At 66.8% G+C, this 14,100-nt stretch overlaps 2 protein-coding genes across 6 annotated transcripts in view; one reads left to right on the forward strand and one right to left on the reverse strand.

Annotated features, from left to right (window-relative positions):
• SPNS2 (sphingolipid transporter 2) overlaps positions 1-1,326 on the forward strand; it is a 29,616-nt gene extending 28,290 nt beyond the window's left edge. For 3 of the 5 annotated variants that reach the window (XM_045487279.1, XM_045487276.1, XM_045487278.1), the window contains one exon: positions 325-1,326. In XM_045487279.1, the coding sequence (XP_045343235.1) occupies positions 325-721 (397 nt within the window). In that variant the 3' untranslated portion in view covers positions 722-1,326. The remainder of the gene's footprint in view (positions 1-324) is intronic. The other 2 variants (XR_006714645.1, XM_045487280.1) reach the window with 2 other exon arrangements.
• Positions 1,194-13,943, reverse strand: MYBBP1A (MYB binding protein 1a). The gene is made up of 26 exons (XM_045487275.1): positions 13,705-13,943; positions 13,451-13,546; positions 12,679-12,762; positions 12,519-12,593; positions 12,312-12,419; positions 11,275-11,450; positions 10,992-11,159; positions 10,761-10,878; positions 9,508-9,803; positions 9,174-9,284; positions 8,584-8,709; positions 8,329-8,496; positions 8,129-8,240; positions 6,783-6,879; positions 6,552-6,703; positions 6,166-6,246; positions 5,921-6,079; positions 5,657-5,839; positions 5,413-5,570; positions 4,274-4,514; positions 3,966-4,100; positions 3,816-3,884; positions 3,189-3,302; positions 2,892-2,993; positions 2,209-2,345; positions 1,194-2,003 (listed from the first exon to the last, which is right to left on the reverse strand). Exons 1-26 carry the CDS (start codon positions 13,909-13,911, stop codon positions 1,451-1,453), a joined length of 4,026 nt encoding a protein of 1,341 aa, XP_045343231.1. The 5' UTR covers positions 13,912-13,943; the 3' UTR covers positions 1,194-1,450.
• Between the last annotated feature and the right edge of the window lie 157 nt (positions 13,944-14,100).

Genomic DNA, 14,100 nt, shown 5'->3' on the forward strand with positions numbered 1-14,100 from the left:
TCCAAAGGCACCTCCTTCCCTGGGCACGTTCCACTGACCCTGGGCTTGGCCCGCTTCTCTAGAACTGTTGCCCGAATTGACCGGTGGGTCCGGGGGGCGGGGGTCCAGGCCAGGACTGGCAGAAAGCCCCCGCTCTACCCTCCCAGCGCCGGGCGACTCCGAATTTGACCTCACCCTGGGCTTGGCCTCCAGGGGCCACGCTTCCCAGCAGTGCAGGATCCAGGGTCACCGCCCCCATGTCCCCTGCTGCCCCCAGAGCCCTGAGAAAGGCCCCTTTCTTCAGACGGCAGGGAGCCCCGCCCGTGACCTGGCTTCTCTCTCTAGGTGCCCCCAGGATGGCGAACAGACCGTGCCGTCGCCCTACCTGGGAGGCGTCCCGGGGCATCCCGGCCCTGCCGGGCTGACGCGAAGCTTTCTGTGTGACCCGAGGCTGGGCACCCACCCTCTCTGGCGCGGGCCTGCCGAGTGGCCGTGGCACCAAGAGGCCGCGTCCTCAACTGACGTGGAAGGCTGCGTGTGGGGGAGCCGCACGGACGGACAGACTCCCAGCCGCTGGGGCCCAGGGAGGACACAGCCCCCAGCGCGTGTGTGGGGAGAGCCTGGGGCGTCACCACCTTACATGGTCCTGGGCGGCTGGACTTTCCCACGTGGCAGCTTTGGAGACCCTGGGCTGCACAGAGAAGGGGCGGCCCAGGCCTCGGGGCGGAGCTTCAGGCTCTGACCTCGGGGGTGCTGCTGGGCACTGGGCACGACCCTCCGGAGGACACTGGTCCCTGCTGCCGGGGCTGGTGCTCGGCCTGGCGGTCTCCTAGGTGAGGGCCACCCGGGCGGGGACCCGACCGCACACCCTGTGCCCACGGTGCCCAGGGCACCTCCACTCCCCCCGCACCCCCCCCCCCCCGCCACGTGCACTTGCACACCCCTGCCCCCGCTCCACACACGCTCCCCGCACACTGGCTGGAATCAAGGTGGCGGGTAGGAGACCCCCAAGAGCCAGCCTAGGCGACGCTTTGCCCCGCAGTTCCCGCCGGCGTGGCTTCAGTGTGTGCAAGCTAGCAGGCAGCTGCTCCTCACCCAGCTCTGGGGTACCTGCGAGGGGGTGGGACCCCCAAAGACCAGCCTGGCCGCCTCCCACCCCAGCCTCAACCGGGGCCCCAGCGATGTTTTCTTGTTGTACAAGAACCAGGTCCAAGTTCGCCTCCTCTTCCTTCCGGAAGCCAAACTCCTCCTTTATTTTTTAGAGCTGCTGATTGTGAATCTCAGAGTCTTAAAAGAAAAACCAAATATATTCCTCTTGTAAATGAAGGAATAAACCTATTTAAATCACGGCCCGCTGGCTCCCCCAGCAGAGCAGCCCGGGGGCGGGGGACGCGGGGCACCACGCGCTCCCTCCGGCTCGTTTGTGAAGATCACGGTGGAAACACTGGGGTCTCTGGGGCGGGGCCCGCGCTCAGGGCTTTCGGGCCTTCCTGAGCTGCGCCTTCTTCCTCTTGGCCCCGCTCTGGAGGACGCTGGGGCTCCTGCTGGCCAAAGACAACCTGGCCTTTTTCCGCGGCAGCGCCGACTGGGGGGACTTGCCGGAGACCCCCTTTTCGGGCAGATCCTTCTGAGGCTGCTTCTTGCCAGCAGGCTCCACGGGGGACACGGGAGCGGCCCCGTTCACCTGGGACAGCTTCCGCTTTTTCTTCAGCTTTGGGGTCTTGGCGGGGGTGCCGGGGCCTGTGATGGCGGCGGCGGCGGCGGGGTCCGGGGCCGGCCTCTGCTTCGCCTGGGCGGGCACCGTGGCCTTCCTCCTGTTCCTCCTCTTCTTGCCTGTGCTGGGGGGCTGCTGCTCACCAGCGGCTGCAGGCCTGGCACCCTCCTCTTGCGCGGGACCCTCTGACTTAGCCTTCTTGCGCTTCTTTGTTTCTGGCAAGAACCCTTTCTTCTTCCTCTTCGTGCCGACGGGGTTCTGCGGGACGCTGGGGACTTCCTTGGCCTCCTTCTTCGCTGACTTGGGGCGCCTGCAAGGGAGCAAAATGAGAGAAGGGAACCCACCCCTGAGGAACGGAGGGACAAAAGCTGCCCAAAAGCTCCCCCCGGGATAACGCACACTACGAGGGTCCCGCAGGCCCCCACTGGACTGTGAGGGCCCTCGTGGCCTGCCAGGACCACCCTGAGGCACACGGCCCAGGAGGGACCCCCCCCCACCCCCCTCCCAGCACGTACTGGACTCCCAGCGCCTTCATGGCCTGCCAGTAGAGGTCGTAGAGGCGGCTGGACCCGGCCGCACACTCCCTCTGCTGCAGACTCAGCTGCTTGCTCTGCAGCACGCCCAGGACGGCGGTCAAGTCCACGGTCAGCTTCTGCGGGGACAGGGAAAAGGGTGGCCGCAAAGGTGACGGGAGGCAGGGCCTCTGCCTGGCTCTGGGTCCCCAGTCCCGCCACCCCTCCTGCCTGTGCATCAGGCCTCCGTCACCTGGGAGGGAAGGAGAGCCCCCTCCCGCAGCCAGAAGGCCCCACCCCTTCCTCGACCCCCCTCAGGCCTCTCTCTGCCCAGAGCCCCCCCGTGCCCTCCCTGCCACGCAGCGAATGGATTAATTTTGTAACCCACTGCCCCCCCGGGTGCACCTGTGGTCTGCACAGCCTTGGCCCAGGAGTCTGCTCCCCGAGACGCCCTGCCAGCTTGCCCTGCCTGTGGGCTCTGACCAGCATCCTTGCTAAGGACTCCTGGACCCCACCCCCCCCCAGGGCTGGACTTGGGGAACCACTCACCCCCAGCTCCTGGCGGCCCGTCAGCGCCTCACTCGCAGGCCCACCCCTCCCCAGGCCCAGAAACGTGCTGGCCAGGACCCTCCCGTCCTCCCGTGAGCTCGGCTCACCCCGACCCTGCCCATGCTCCCCGCCCCCACCTCCTGGTGAATGGTCCTGAAGAGGGTGTTGAGCAGCCCCAAAGACGACAGTTCCTTCTGATGCTCCGACTTGGTCTGCGCCTCACCCAGCGTCCGCAGGTTCTAGGGGGAGAGACGGCCAGCTGAGCCGCTCTGCAGGACCGCCCACTGGATGCTGGACCCCGAGGGAGGAGGGGAGGTCTCGGGGTTGGGGGCAGGGCAGCCCGACCCCTCCCCCCGAGGCTCAGGGCCCCAGAAAATCACCCTGGACGGGAATATGGGCAGCAACACCCCCCCCCGCCCCCCAGCGGCTCTCACCTCCGTGACCTTCGCCAGGATCTGGCTGACCAGCTGCTCCCACTCAGGGTCATCAAAGCACACCCGCAGCTCCCGTGCGGGGAGGGCCTTCTGGAGCAGCAGGCAGGCCTGGGCCTAGGGGGGTGCAGTCACGGGGGCTTCAGCGTGCAGGCTCCGAGCGTGAGAAGCCACTGCTGCGGGTCCCACCCGCCCGGCCCTGCAGCCCTGGCCTCAGCAGCCACCTGGGCCCGGCCCCCACCAGGAGCAGAGACAGCCCCTGTGGCACAGAGGGGGCAGCTGGGACAGCACCCGGCCCTCTCACTCGCTCAGGGCCATCTTCCTCCGGGCTCACAAGCCCCTGTCCCACCCATCCAGGCCCGGGGACAGCTAGAGGCCTCGGCCGCAAAGGTCAGAGTGTGTGTGTGGAGGAGCCCGAGGGTTCAGGCCACGGGATGTGGCCGTGGTGGGAGCAAAGCCTCCCCTTTCCCCGTGACCCTGTGCACACGGCAGGGCAGGGGCTGACCAGGTCAAAGGGGCAGGGGTGGGCCTGCCCTAGCCCGGGCACGTCCTGGGCCTCACAAACACCCAGCCAATGGTGAGTCATGGGGGGTAAATCAGGCCTGGGGCCGGGACCTGGGAAGTCCCTACCTGATGGCGGGGCCGCGCTGGGCCCGTCACGTGCTGGATCACGACGGGCAGCAGGCTCTTACACAGCACCTATGGAGGAAGTGACAGGCCGGTGAGGTGGGGCCTGGGCTGAGCAGGGGCCCCGGGGGGCGGGCCGGCCCCTATACTCACCGGGTGCCGGGAAAAGAGACTGAGGAACATAGTGACGGTGAGCGGACTGTTGCGCCTGGTCAGGAAGGAGGTCAGCGCCGATGAGTAGATCGGGGTCACAAGGCTCAAATCCAAGCCGCCGGCAGCCTGGGCCACCCGAGAGAGAGAGCCCGTGTGACGCGGGGCAGAGCCCGGACCGCCTTCGGAAGGCTGAGAGCTGGGTCCCCGGAGTCGTGGCCTCCGCTCCCCATCCGTGAAACAGGCAGGCGGCCCTGGCCGGCTGCCCGGGTGCGCCGTGGGCTGTGACTTCCGGGGCGGGGCCCACTCACCTCGGGGCCCTTGGGCTGGGAGCCGGCCTTCTCCTTCTTGGGGGCCTTGCACACAGGCTTGCCGGCAGCGTTGCCCTTCAGGACGCGGAGCAGGTACAGGGCTGCGTTGAAATAGTAGAGGGACACGGCGGCGTCGGCCTGGCGGCCGGCCTGCTGCACCAGCCGCTCCACCTGGGCGTACAGGGTCCCCACGAGGCGTCCCACGTCGTGGCAGTAGTGCCGGGAGCGGCACAGGTGGTGTCTGTGGGGCCGTGGGGGGAGAGCCGGTCACCACACCTCCGCCACCCTCCCTGCCGAGAACAGGGACGCGACCAAAGCTGCAGGGGGCGGCCCAGGGCCACCTGCATTTGCCGAGCACGAGCCAGAGAAACCAGCCCCCAGGGACAAGGCTGCACCACGGGAAACCCGGTCCACGTCTCCCATCTGCCCCCCTCCCCCGTGGGACAGTGGCCCCCGAGCCCTTTCTAACGTGAGGGTCGCTGTCCTCGGGGGAAGAGAAGTAGGTCACTCAACCAGCTCAGCGCTGCCCAGACAGGTGGCAGGGACAGCCAGGAAGCGTCACCTGGGGCACTGTCTGTCCCGCTCTCCCCCATTCCTCTGTGACCTAAGCTCGGCATCTCGCGTCTAAGCTAGGCCGCGTCTCTGCTCCGGAAGGCAGGTCTGCACCCCCCACCTGTGTCGTCTCTCTCGCTGGGCCCCCTGCTCTGGGACGACCCACCCACTCGTCGTCCCTTCCTAAACGCAAACTATCTCCCCGGGAGCTCCTGCTGACGAGAACAGCTCCGTGGACCCCCAACACTGATGGGCTCCGGGCCACCAGGCCTTCCTCCACCTGTGTGTGACCAGCTCCTGTCGAGAGACCACCTTCCCTGCCCTGCCTGGGGCCTCCAGGCCTGAGGACCCCTTTCCCAGCAAGGGTCCCCTGGAACCTCAAGAGGGGCCCCTGGGCCCCACCACTCCGTGCTCCGCTCTCCCACCCGCCCCCTGCCACAGCCCCGGGGTGTCGCTGCTGGACCATCGGTCTGATTCCTCGACGTGGGGACCCCGAGGGCAGGGAGCGGTCCCCGGAACCACGGTTCTGGCAAAGAGCGGGCGCCAGGAGGGACGCGGGACAGCCGAGCGGGAGGGCCAGCGCTCACGTGAAGATGCGGGCTGTCTTGTGCAGGAGATCCTGCTCCTGCTTGGTGCTGCTGGTGCGCATGCTGCGCCGAATGACGTCCAGCAGGGGCTCGAGCAGCTCCAGGACCAGCGGGCTCTCCGGCTGCTTGGTCACCAGCACCTCGATCAGGTCCAGGACCTGCGGCCAGGACGGGGCGGGCTCAGCGGGCGCGGGGACGTCGCGGGGAGGGCGGGCCACGCGACGCCGGAGGCTCTGGGGCTCACCCGGATCTGGAAGTCTCGCCGGAGAACCTTCTCCTTCCGCAGCTTATCCTTCTCGTCCTTCCGGGCCTGGATGCGCAGCTTCTGCTCGGCGAAGAGGCTGGCCAGGTTCTGGTCCAGGGCCATCATGGCCTCGTCCCCCAGCTCGTCACCGTCGTCGTCGTCGTCCTCACCGTCCACCGCGCCCTGACGCACGACGCCCGTGAGCGGCTGGCCTCTGGGTACGGACGCAGGGCCCCCCCCCCTCCTCCCCGCCCCGCCGCTCACCAGCGCCTTTCCCGCCCGCAGCACCGCCATCAGCTGCTCCCGGAAGCCCTGGTCCACGTCCGCATCGCGGTCCTCCTCCTCACTGTCGTCGTCACTGTCCTCGCCACTGTCCTCTTCGCCGGCCGAGGCCCTGTCGTCCTCGCTGTCGGAGCTCCTGTCCTGCGGGGGCCACCGTGCTGTACCTCCGGTCTCCCACGTGCGTCTACACATCCGCCCGCCCCACCCGGCCCCACGCTGGCACGCACCTCTGCGCCCTCCAGCTGCTCCTCTGAGCCGTCCGTGACCACCACGCTGTCCTCGTCCGCATTCTTCTCGGGGTTCAGCACCTGCAGGGATTCCCAGACAGCCGCCCCATCGCACGGCCTTTACCCTCCCCAGACCTCCATCCACACCCTGTGCGGTCTGGGCCAGAAGGTCCCTATTTCAGGGAGGAAAACGGGGCCTGAGAGAGAAGGCCACGCGCCCAACACCCACACCCAGGGGCTCTCGGTGCACCCCAGGGAACGGCCTCGTGCAGCAGCTGTCTCAACACATTACAGTGACACCGACGGGACAGAAGGGCAGCTGGGATGCAGCCTGATGCTGGCAAGGCCCCATCCCGGGACCCATTTGCCCAGAGGCCCCAACTTACATCCAAGATTAGCTGCAGGGCTCGTGGGGTCAGGTGGGAACAGATGTGGCTGAACACACTGCGAGCCACCTGGCGCATCAGGTGGCTGGGCTGGGCCAGGAGGGCCAGCAGGATCTCCACCAGCACCTCCACCCACGGCGGCTCCTGGGGGTCTGCAGACGGGACAGGCTGAGCCTGGGCCGGCCCCGCCCCGTTCATGCCCCGCCCCCTGCCCCGAGGACAGTGACCCACTGGTGGCCTTGGAGCGGGTCCTGCGGGTCTTCTCCCCCAGGCTCTTCTTGATGCACGTCTGGATGTCACCCAGGAGGTCACAGCTCTCTGTGGGGGACTGTGGCAGGGCGAGGGCAGAATCAGCAACCGGGCCCGTTCCAGGCCTTGTTGAGCCAGGGGAGGGGCTGGTCAAGCGGGAGCAGTTGGTGTCAGATGGGCCCCCCAGCCTGCCTCAGCCAGTCCCTCACCGGGACCCCGGGAGCCACATGAAGCCATGGAGTCTGACGAGGTCAGCCAGCTCAGGGTCGCCACAAACCTGTCCCAGCTGGATCCCCAAGGCTAGGTTTTCCTCCCGCGCCTACCTCCACACTGTTACAAAGTACCCAAATTCATTAACCTGAATTTAACCCCACCTGCCCGGCTAAGCCTGGACTGCAGCCACTGCCCAATGAGTTGGGGGGGCCCGAGCTGATGAGTGTGACTGTGGTACCAGAAAGGCAGACGAGAGCCCAACACCCGGCCCTTTATGCACCTCACTCCTCGTCCAGCTAAGCAGCCCTGGGGTTGGGCAGGCGTCTAGCGTGTCCCGTAACCAGCGGGGGAGGGGGGGCCCCTGCTGCCACCACGCACACACACAACTCGCCTACGGGCCACGCTCAGAGCGTCTGCAGCCCGGAAGCAGAAACCACCACCACAGCCCAGCAGCCAGAGGCAGGAACCCCGACCCCACCCCGTGGCCTGGGAAGAAAAAGCTCCTGAGAAACCAGAGGAAGCAGGAGGGTCACGAGCTGCCGGCACAGAAAGGGAGACAACACCGGGTCTAGAGACACCTCGGTCTGGCGTACGAGAACCAACGTGGGGACACAGCGATGCGGCACACGACCGCGGGCTGGGCGGCGACAGGAACACATGCTAACCCCACCGGCCGCCCTGGATTCCCGCGGGAGAGGCTGCAGGAGCGCAGGCGGGACCTTGTCCTCGGGCATCAGAGAGGACAGCAGCACCTCTGGGGACAGGCCTGCCCAGAGTCGGGCCCTCCCGGGAAGGAGGCACTTTCCCCTCCACGCCCACCACCTCTGCTCAGTGAGGCAATGCTGGGGGGCCTGGGGGGGCCGTGCGGTCAGACCTGGTATCTGAACCCCCGCCAACAGCTGTGTGTGTGGCCTGAGCGCTACTCGCCCCACCAGTCGGCGGGGCGGGGGCGGGTCACAGATCAGAGACGCCGCACGGAGAGCTCAGGACACAACTGGCCATGAGGTGCACGGAGCGACTCTTCTCGGGCTGTGGTCCACCCAGAGCAACCCCCACCCCCGCCCCCAGCCCCGTCGGGAGGAAAGCTGTGGTGCCCCAGACCCCAAGTGCCATACCTTGAAGAGGTAGATGCCCACCAGGAGAAGCAGGTGCTGGAAGGCGGCGGCCTTGGCCTTGGCCCCGGCCCCCGAGGAGGTGGCCTCCAGTTCCCGCACACTCTGCAGCATCCTGGGGGGAGCCGGGCACGCTCTCAGGCTGCTGCCCTCCGGACCCCAGGGCATCCCATCGGCCCCCCCGGGAAACCCCACCCCCTCACCGGTCCCAGGCCTGGCGCTGCTGCGCCGTGAAGGGCGTCAGGGCGGCCACGTTCCGGCTGTGGTTCAACAGCGAGTCTGCAAACCGGACGAGGCGGTAGGTCCAGGGCTGGCTGTCCTGGGTCTGCTCGGGCGCCTGCCTGCACTGGGTGCTGAGGGTCTGCAGCAGGCTGGGGGAGCGCAGGGGCCGGGGTCACCAGCCGGGCCGAGGGCTCTCGGGGCCACCTGCCCGCCCTGCCCTCTCCACAGCTGCCCACCTGAAGAAGGCGCTGCCGACCACCTCCCGCGTCCGACTCTCCAGAGGAAAGGAGAACCGCTGCTCGGTCTCTGGGATCTGGGACGTGGGCTTCTTCGCTTCGAAGAACGAGTGGAAGAAGCAAAACCTGTGGGGGTGGGGGGAGCACAGGTCTCAGCGGCCCCCTCCCACGAGGGCACCACCCAAGGCCTGGTGGCAGAGAGAACGTCTCCCAAGTCTGGACCTCCCGCTGAACATAACCGGGCCCGAACTGGGAACAGAAGCAGGATCTGGCCCTTGGAACGGAGGCGGACCCGCGGCTGCGTCCCACCAAGTCACGGCACGGGCTCTGCAAACAAGGGCTGCGTGAGGCGGCAGACGAGGCCAGCGCGGGGGGCTTCCCTGACATCGCCGACGCCTGTGGCCCCCCCAGCTCCACACTCCCGGGGTCCCCTCCTCATGGGGCCTCTCAAGGATGTTCCCCAAACCCCCTCTGCCTAAGGGGCGAGAATGGCCGGCCTCCACCCGACGACCTGACCCGAGCCTTCTGGCTCCAGGAAGACCATATTCTTGGTCCCCCTCCAGGGAGCTGGGGACAGAGCCTGCTCACACCTGGCCACCTCCTCAATCACATCCTCCTCCTTCTCCACGTGCAAGGTGTCCACGATGCTGACCAGGCGCAGAATGAGCCACTTCCGCAGCCGGGACACAGCGCGCTCGGGCCTGGTGGGGGAGAGCCAGGTAGGGAGCCACTCAGAGACAGCACAACGGTCCTCCTCTGCCCCTCCCCGCAGACAGACCAACATCTCCCCCCCCCGCCCCCCGGCACGGGAAAACAAGGGGAAACAGAGGCCTTCCTTGGGAGCCATGGCTTGGCTGCAGCCCTTTCTTCCCCGCCCCCACCCGGGCCACGGGCCCAAGCTCTGGGCTCAGCGGGCCCACTCACACGTGCAGCGAAGCATCCTGGGCTTTCTTCTGGTTGCTGGTGCTAAAGTCCACCAAGGAGTCCAGATCGGGCTGGAGAAACATGGTCCGTAGCCAGGCCACGTAGCCCTTGAGGGCGGGGGGACTCAGGAACCGCACAGCCCTCCAGAAGGTAGGCAGGACAGGAAGGCCCTGGTTGGTGACAGAGGTGAAGGCCACCACCACCGCCAACTGCCGCTCGGGGTCGGCACGGCAGCCTTCCAGGAAGGCGCCCACGTATTCGTTCATCTCCGGAGCAAACCTGAACTGGTTTGGGAGCTGCAAGAGTCAGGCCCAGCACTGGGGTCACCCGCCAGGAGGGTCCCACGGCTCTTGTCCAACAGGCGCGCCTGAGGCCCGGCACGCCTCCTCCCCGCACACAGCCAGGCCCCGTCGGAGGGCCCCGGCCCCGGAGGCCCCTCCTTCCCCCTTCTCACTGCACCAGGACGGGCTGTTGTCCAGGCTGGACCAAGGGTGTAGCAGAGTCCAGGCTGGGCCACCAACCTGACCTGGGTCCACACCCAGCTCTCCAGCTCCTAGCTGTCACTGTGGGGCTCAAAACTGAGCACTTCCCTCGTGGGTGCACAACACATTCGCGTCACATTCAGGACAACCGTCTGCACTGGGACATGGGCCGCCCCCCGCTCTGGAGTTGGGCCCGCCCCCATAGAAGCATGAAGCTGGCGGTCCGGAGGGGAGGACTGCATCACAGCAGCACCTCCTGGGCACCTGGCGCGGTAACCTCCATGGGCTTTCCCCCTACTGTCCTCACAGCGGCCGAGGGGGACACGGCTCCTCTGCTCTCGGCCAGCAGACAAGCCCTGGCTCCTGACCCCGAACTCCTAATCGGCACCTGCTTCTCCCGTCCACTGCTTGGGCCTAGTGTGGGGCACACCAGTGGGGACAAGGGCTCTCCCCAGCTGGGGTGGGGGAGGGCTGGGGGGTTGAGGGCTGCACGTGCCTCTGCCGAGGGGCCTGAGGACCGAACAACTGACCCTGCCCAAACTCCAATCAGAGGGGGAGGCCTGGGGGAACTCAGGTAGCTCCCATCACCCAGAGGGAAGAGAACCCCAGTTCCCAAGCGAGACCACTGAGGCAGGAAGACCCCCGGATGTTGCAGCAAACCAGAAGCCGGCTGATCCCAGAGGCGGCCTGCCCCTCTTCCCCACCAGGAACCCCGGTGCCCCGCCCCTGCTGACAGTGCTGGGCTGCCGGGGGGGGGGGGGGGATACCCACCTTAGCAGTGACCATGTGCTCCCCAAAATGCCGGATCAGGTCCCCCCGCATCACCAGGGGCAGCTGCTCTGCGGACAGCAGGGGCAGGGCTGCGCCCAGCAGGCGGAAACACAGGTAGCTGCGGGGTGCACGGCGGAGCCTGTCAGAGTCCAGCCGCCCTGGCGGACGTGGGGCCCCGAGCCCGCCCCGCCAACAAGCAGGGGAGGGGGCGAGGACGGGCACCACGCGCACCTGGCTGGCCAGGACTGCTTCTTCAGCAGCCCCTGCTCCACCACGTCCTTCCAGAACCGCGGGAACTTGCCCTCCTGCAGCGCCAGGCGGAGCAGGTCCAGAGCAACAGCCGGCAGCTTCCGCTCCTTCTTCACAGAGGCGGCGGCCATCTTCAGCACGCTCACCAGTCTGGGGACGGGGTGAGGGGACTCAGACGGCAGGAGCACCCCATCCACACCACCAACCTGGGCGGGGCCAGGGGCAGCCCCCCGCCCTGCCTGCCCGCCACCCCCCCTCCCCGTACCTGGGGACGTTCTCATCCGAGAACAGGCTGACTGGTCCCACCAGCTCCTCCAGCTTGCGGGGCACCTTCTGCCGGGCCAGGAGGAAGAGCTCTAGGTGCTCGGGGGAGCCGAGCACTGAATTCAGGTCGGCTCTGAGGACTTTCGGCAGGATCTCCTGCAGCGTGGCCTCTGGGACCTGGGCACGGGAGGTGCGGATTGGGGGAGGGGCCCCCTCCCAGCATCCTTTGCCCTCCCCCTTCCACCTGCCAGGCTCCCGTGAGGCCCCGACACAGTGCCAGTCTGAGGCGGCGCAGCCACGACCCACCACGAGGCATCAGCACCAGTACCAGGTGTTTAAAAGCTCAAACCCCCAATCCCCGGACGCTGGGTTTTTAACTACCCAGCTGACGCTAATTGAGAATCCTCTTAATTGTTCCTTGTTTTTTTCCGGATTAGCTCATTTGTTATACAAGGTGCCCTGAGTAGACAGCTGAGATTTGAAGCCTGGTCCTCCTAGCTCTGGGGCCAGGGCTATGCCAGTCTTTGTCTTGTCCTCGGGAGCAAAGAGTTCCAGGGACTAGCCCGCCTCCATGTCCCAGGCAGGGCAGCAGAGACCTGGGGGGCCAGCTCTATCCAAAACAAATATGGCAAGCACGTTTAATGTACTTGCCACGTGCCGGGGACTGTTCTAGAACCGCACCGTCCCAACACGGCAGCCCCTGGGCTCTTAGAACGGGCTGACCTAAGTCGAGACGCGTATTAAGTATAACCTACATGCTGGATTCCGGAAACTCGATGGAGAACGTAAGATAACTCTGCAACCTTCTGCACTGATGGCGTGCTCAAACAACACGTTAAACACGTTAGGTTCGCTAACACACGTCACTAAACTACGCTCGCTCCCGTTTCGCTCTTTAATTCAGATCCCAATCAACGTCAAGTTGCACGCTCTCACGATTCTGCAGGCCGATGCTGTTCGGGGGCGTTCTGATGCTTCCTCTCTGTGCTCGGGTACCAGGGAGCGCTACCCTAGGCCCCGCAGCCGTGAAGCCCGTACCTCCGCCAGGATGTCCACCAGGGCCTTCTGGGGCTGCTCCTGCAGGTGGTTGTGGTGCTGGGCCAGGGTCTGCAGCAGCTTCACTGACTTCATCAGCGCCTCTGAGTCCTGGCGCCCACAGAGGGGACAGGGCATGAGGAGGGCGTGCCGCTGTCGCCCCAACCCCGTCACTCCCCAGCCAGTGCAGTCCCCCGCCAAATCTCCTACCTTCACCAGCCTGCCTGACTGAAAGAGGGCGAGCACCCCAAACAGGTTTGCAAACAGAGCAGGTCTCATCGTTGCCTGGAAAAGAATGTCAGGTGCGAGTGAGCAGGGCCCAGTGTCCCCACCCAGGGGCTGAGATCCCCCTAAAGCCGCTAACTCTCACCTTCTTGACCTTCTGCAGGTCGTGCTTCTCTTGTATCTGCTGCAAAATGCTGCACAAGGGGATGTCTTCAAAAGACTGTAACAGCTGGCGGCAGAGGGGGGTCGCGACAGGGGTCAGGGGGATGTCCAGCCCCACCCAACAGACCTCAGCCTTCTCCGACTCCCTTCAACTTCTGCCCAGAGGACCTGGGCCCCGGCCCCCACCCCAAGGCTGCCTCTGAGACTGCTTGCCGCACCCCCCCCCCCCCACAAAAGAGTGCTCGTGTGGAGCACCGCTGCTCAGATGAACCAGAATCTTGCCTCTCTGCCTCATGACCACCCCGGGCTCAGGAAGTACCTCCTCTGGCGCCTAGAATGCCTGAGACTCCCAGTCTGTCTGCACAGCCTGCTCTGAGCTCCCCCACGACCCTCCTAAAAGACTGGAACTTTATCCCTCGCACCTGCCCCCCACCCGCCTATTGCCCACGTTCCTCAAGGGGTGGCCTACAAGCAGCTGAAAAGAGCCCTGAGCCTTGCCCAGGTCAGAACCCAGCCCAGAGCTGACTATGCCCAGCAGACGCACCCGGGGGGGCTGGCCAACCCACTTACCATCCTCCTCCTCCACCTGACCGGCTTCTCTGTACGCGGGCCTTGCTGAGGCACTTTCCACCTCCACGTGAGGACATCAGCCCCCCGCGCCCGGCCCGCCCCCAGCTCCCGCTCAGACCACTGCCCTCCTCACCCCTCGGCCTCCGACCAGCACGGCTGGGCCCTTCCAGGAGCCACCGCCTCACCTGTGCCAGGGCCAGACTGTAGCAGGGCCGGGCGGTCTCTCGCCCGACCCCGAGCCCAGTGATGAGGCGCTTCAGGGCGTACTTCATCTCGGCTCCCTGCGGACCCAAGCGCATCCGCCAGTGTGGAGCCGTCCCGCGCGGGCCCACCCCCGCCCCTCAGGGCGCGCTCACCAGGGCACCCGGGCCCAGCTCCCGCCGCCGCCGCTTCTCCGCCGCAGGCACGCAGCCCCCTGCCCCGGGCCCCGCCACCGTACCTGGGGCCTCGCGCGCAGGTACTCCAGCAGCTTCTCCGTGGCCTCCAGCCGCGTCTCCTGCTGAGGCTTCGCAATGTCCCAGAAGAAGTCCAGGAACTCGCGGCTGTGCTTCAGCAGGCCCTCACGGTCGGCGGGCCGGGCGCCGCTCTTGCTCGCCTCCCCGGGGGCCATGGGCTCAGCGACGTCCTGACTCTCCATCTCCGCCATGCTCCTCGAACACGTGGGCTCTGAAGACGACCTCTTCCGGGTCAGGTCGCCGCGCGTGCGCACTGGACTGGCCGCGGGGGGCGGGGTCTCGTCGGGAGGGGCGGGGCCTATGGCGGCTGGGGGCGGGGCCAGCCCGGCCCGAGGGGGACTTTCGCCACTGGGTTTAATCGGAGCGTGGATGGGAAGTTG

Source organism: Leopardus geoffroyi, chromosome E1, assembly GCF_018350155.1.
Source record: "Leopardus geoffroyi isolate Oge1 chromosome E1, O.geoffroyi_Oge1_pat1.0, whole genome shotgun sequence".
In the NCBI taxonomy this organism is placed as follows: domain Eukaryota; kingdom Metazoa; phylum Chordata; class Mammalia; order Carnivora; family Felidae; genus Leopardus; species Leopardus geoffroyi.

What these genes read in the sequence shown, in the direction of transcription:
- MYBBP1A (XM_045487275.1), bottom strand. Translation starts at nt 13,911, where the DNA reads ATGGCGGAGATGGAGAGTCAGGACGTCGCTGAGCCCATGGCCCCCGGG. An exon ending in TCGGATGAGAACGTCCCCAG is followed by an intron (nt 11,160 to 11,274) that starts GTACGGGGAGGG and finishes CCCCGTCCCCAG; the next exon opens with ACTGGTGAGCGTGCTGAAGA. An exon ending in CCCAGCCCAAGGGCCCCGAG is followed by an intron (nt 4,101 to 4,273) that starts GTGAGTGGGCCC and finishes TCTCTCTCTCGG; the next exon opens with GTGGCCCAGGCTGCCGGCGG.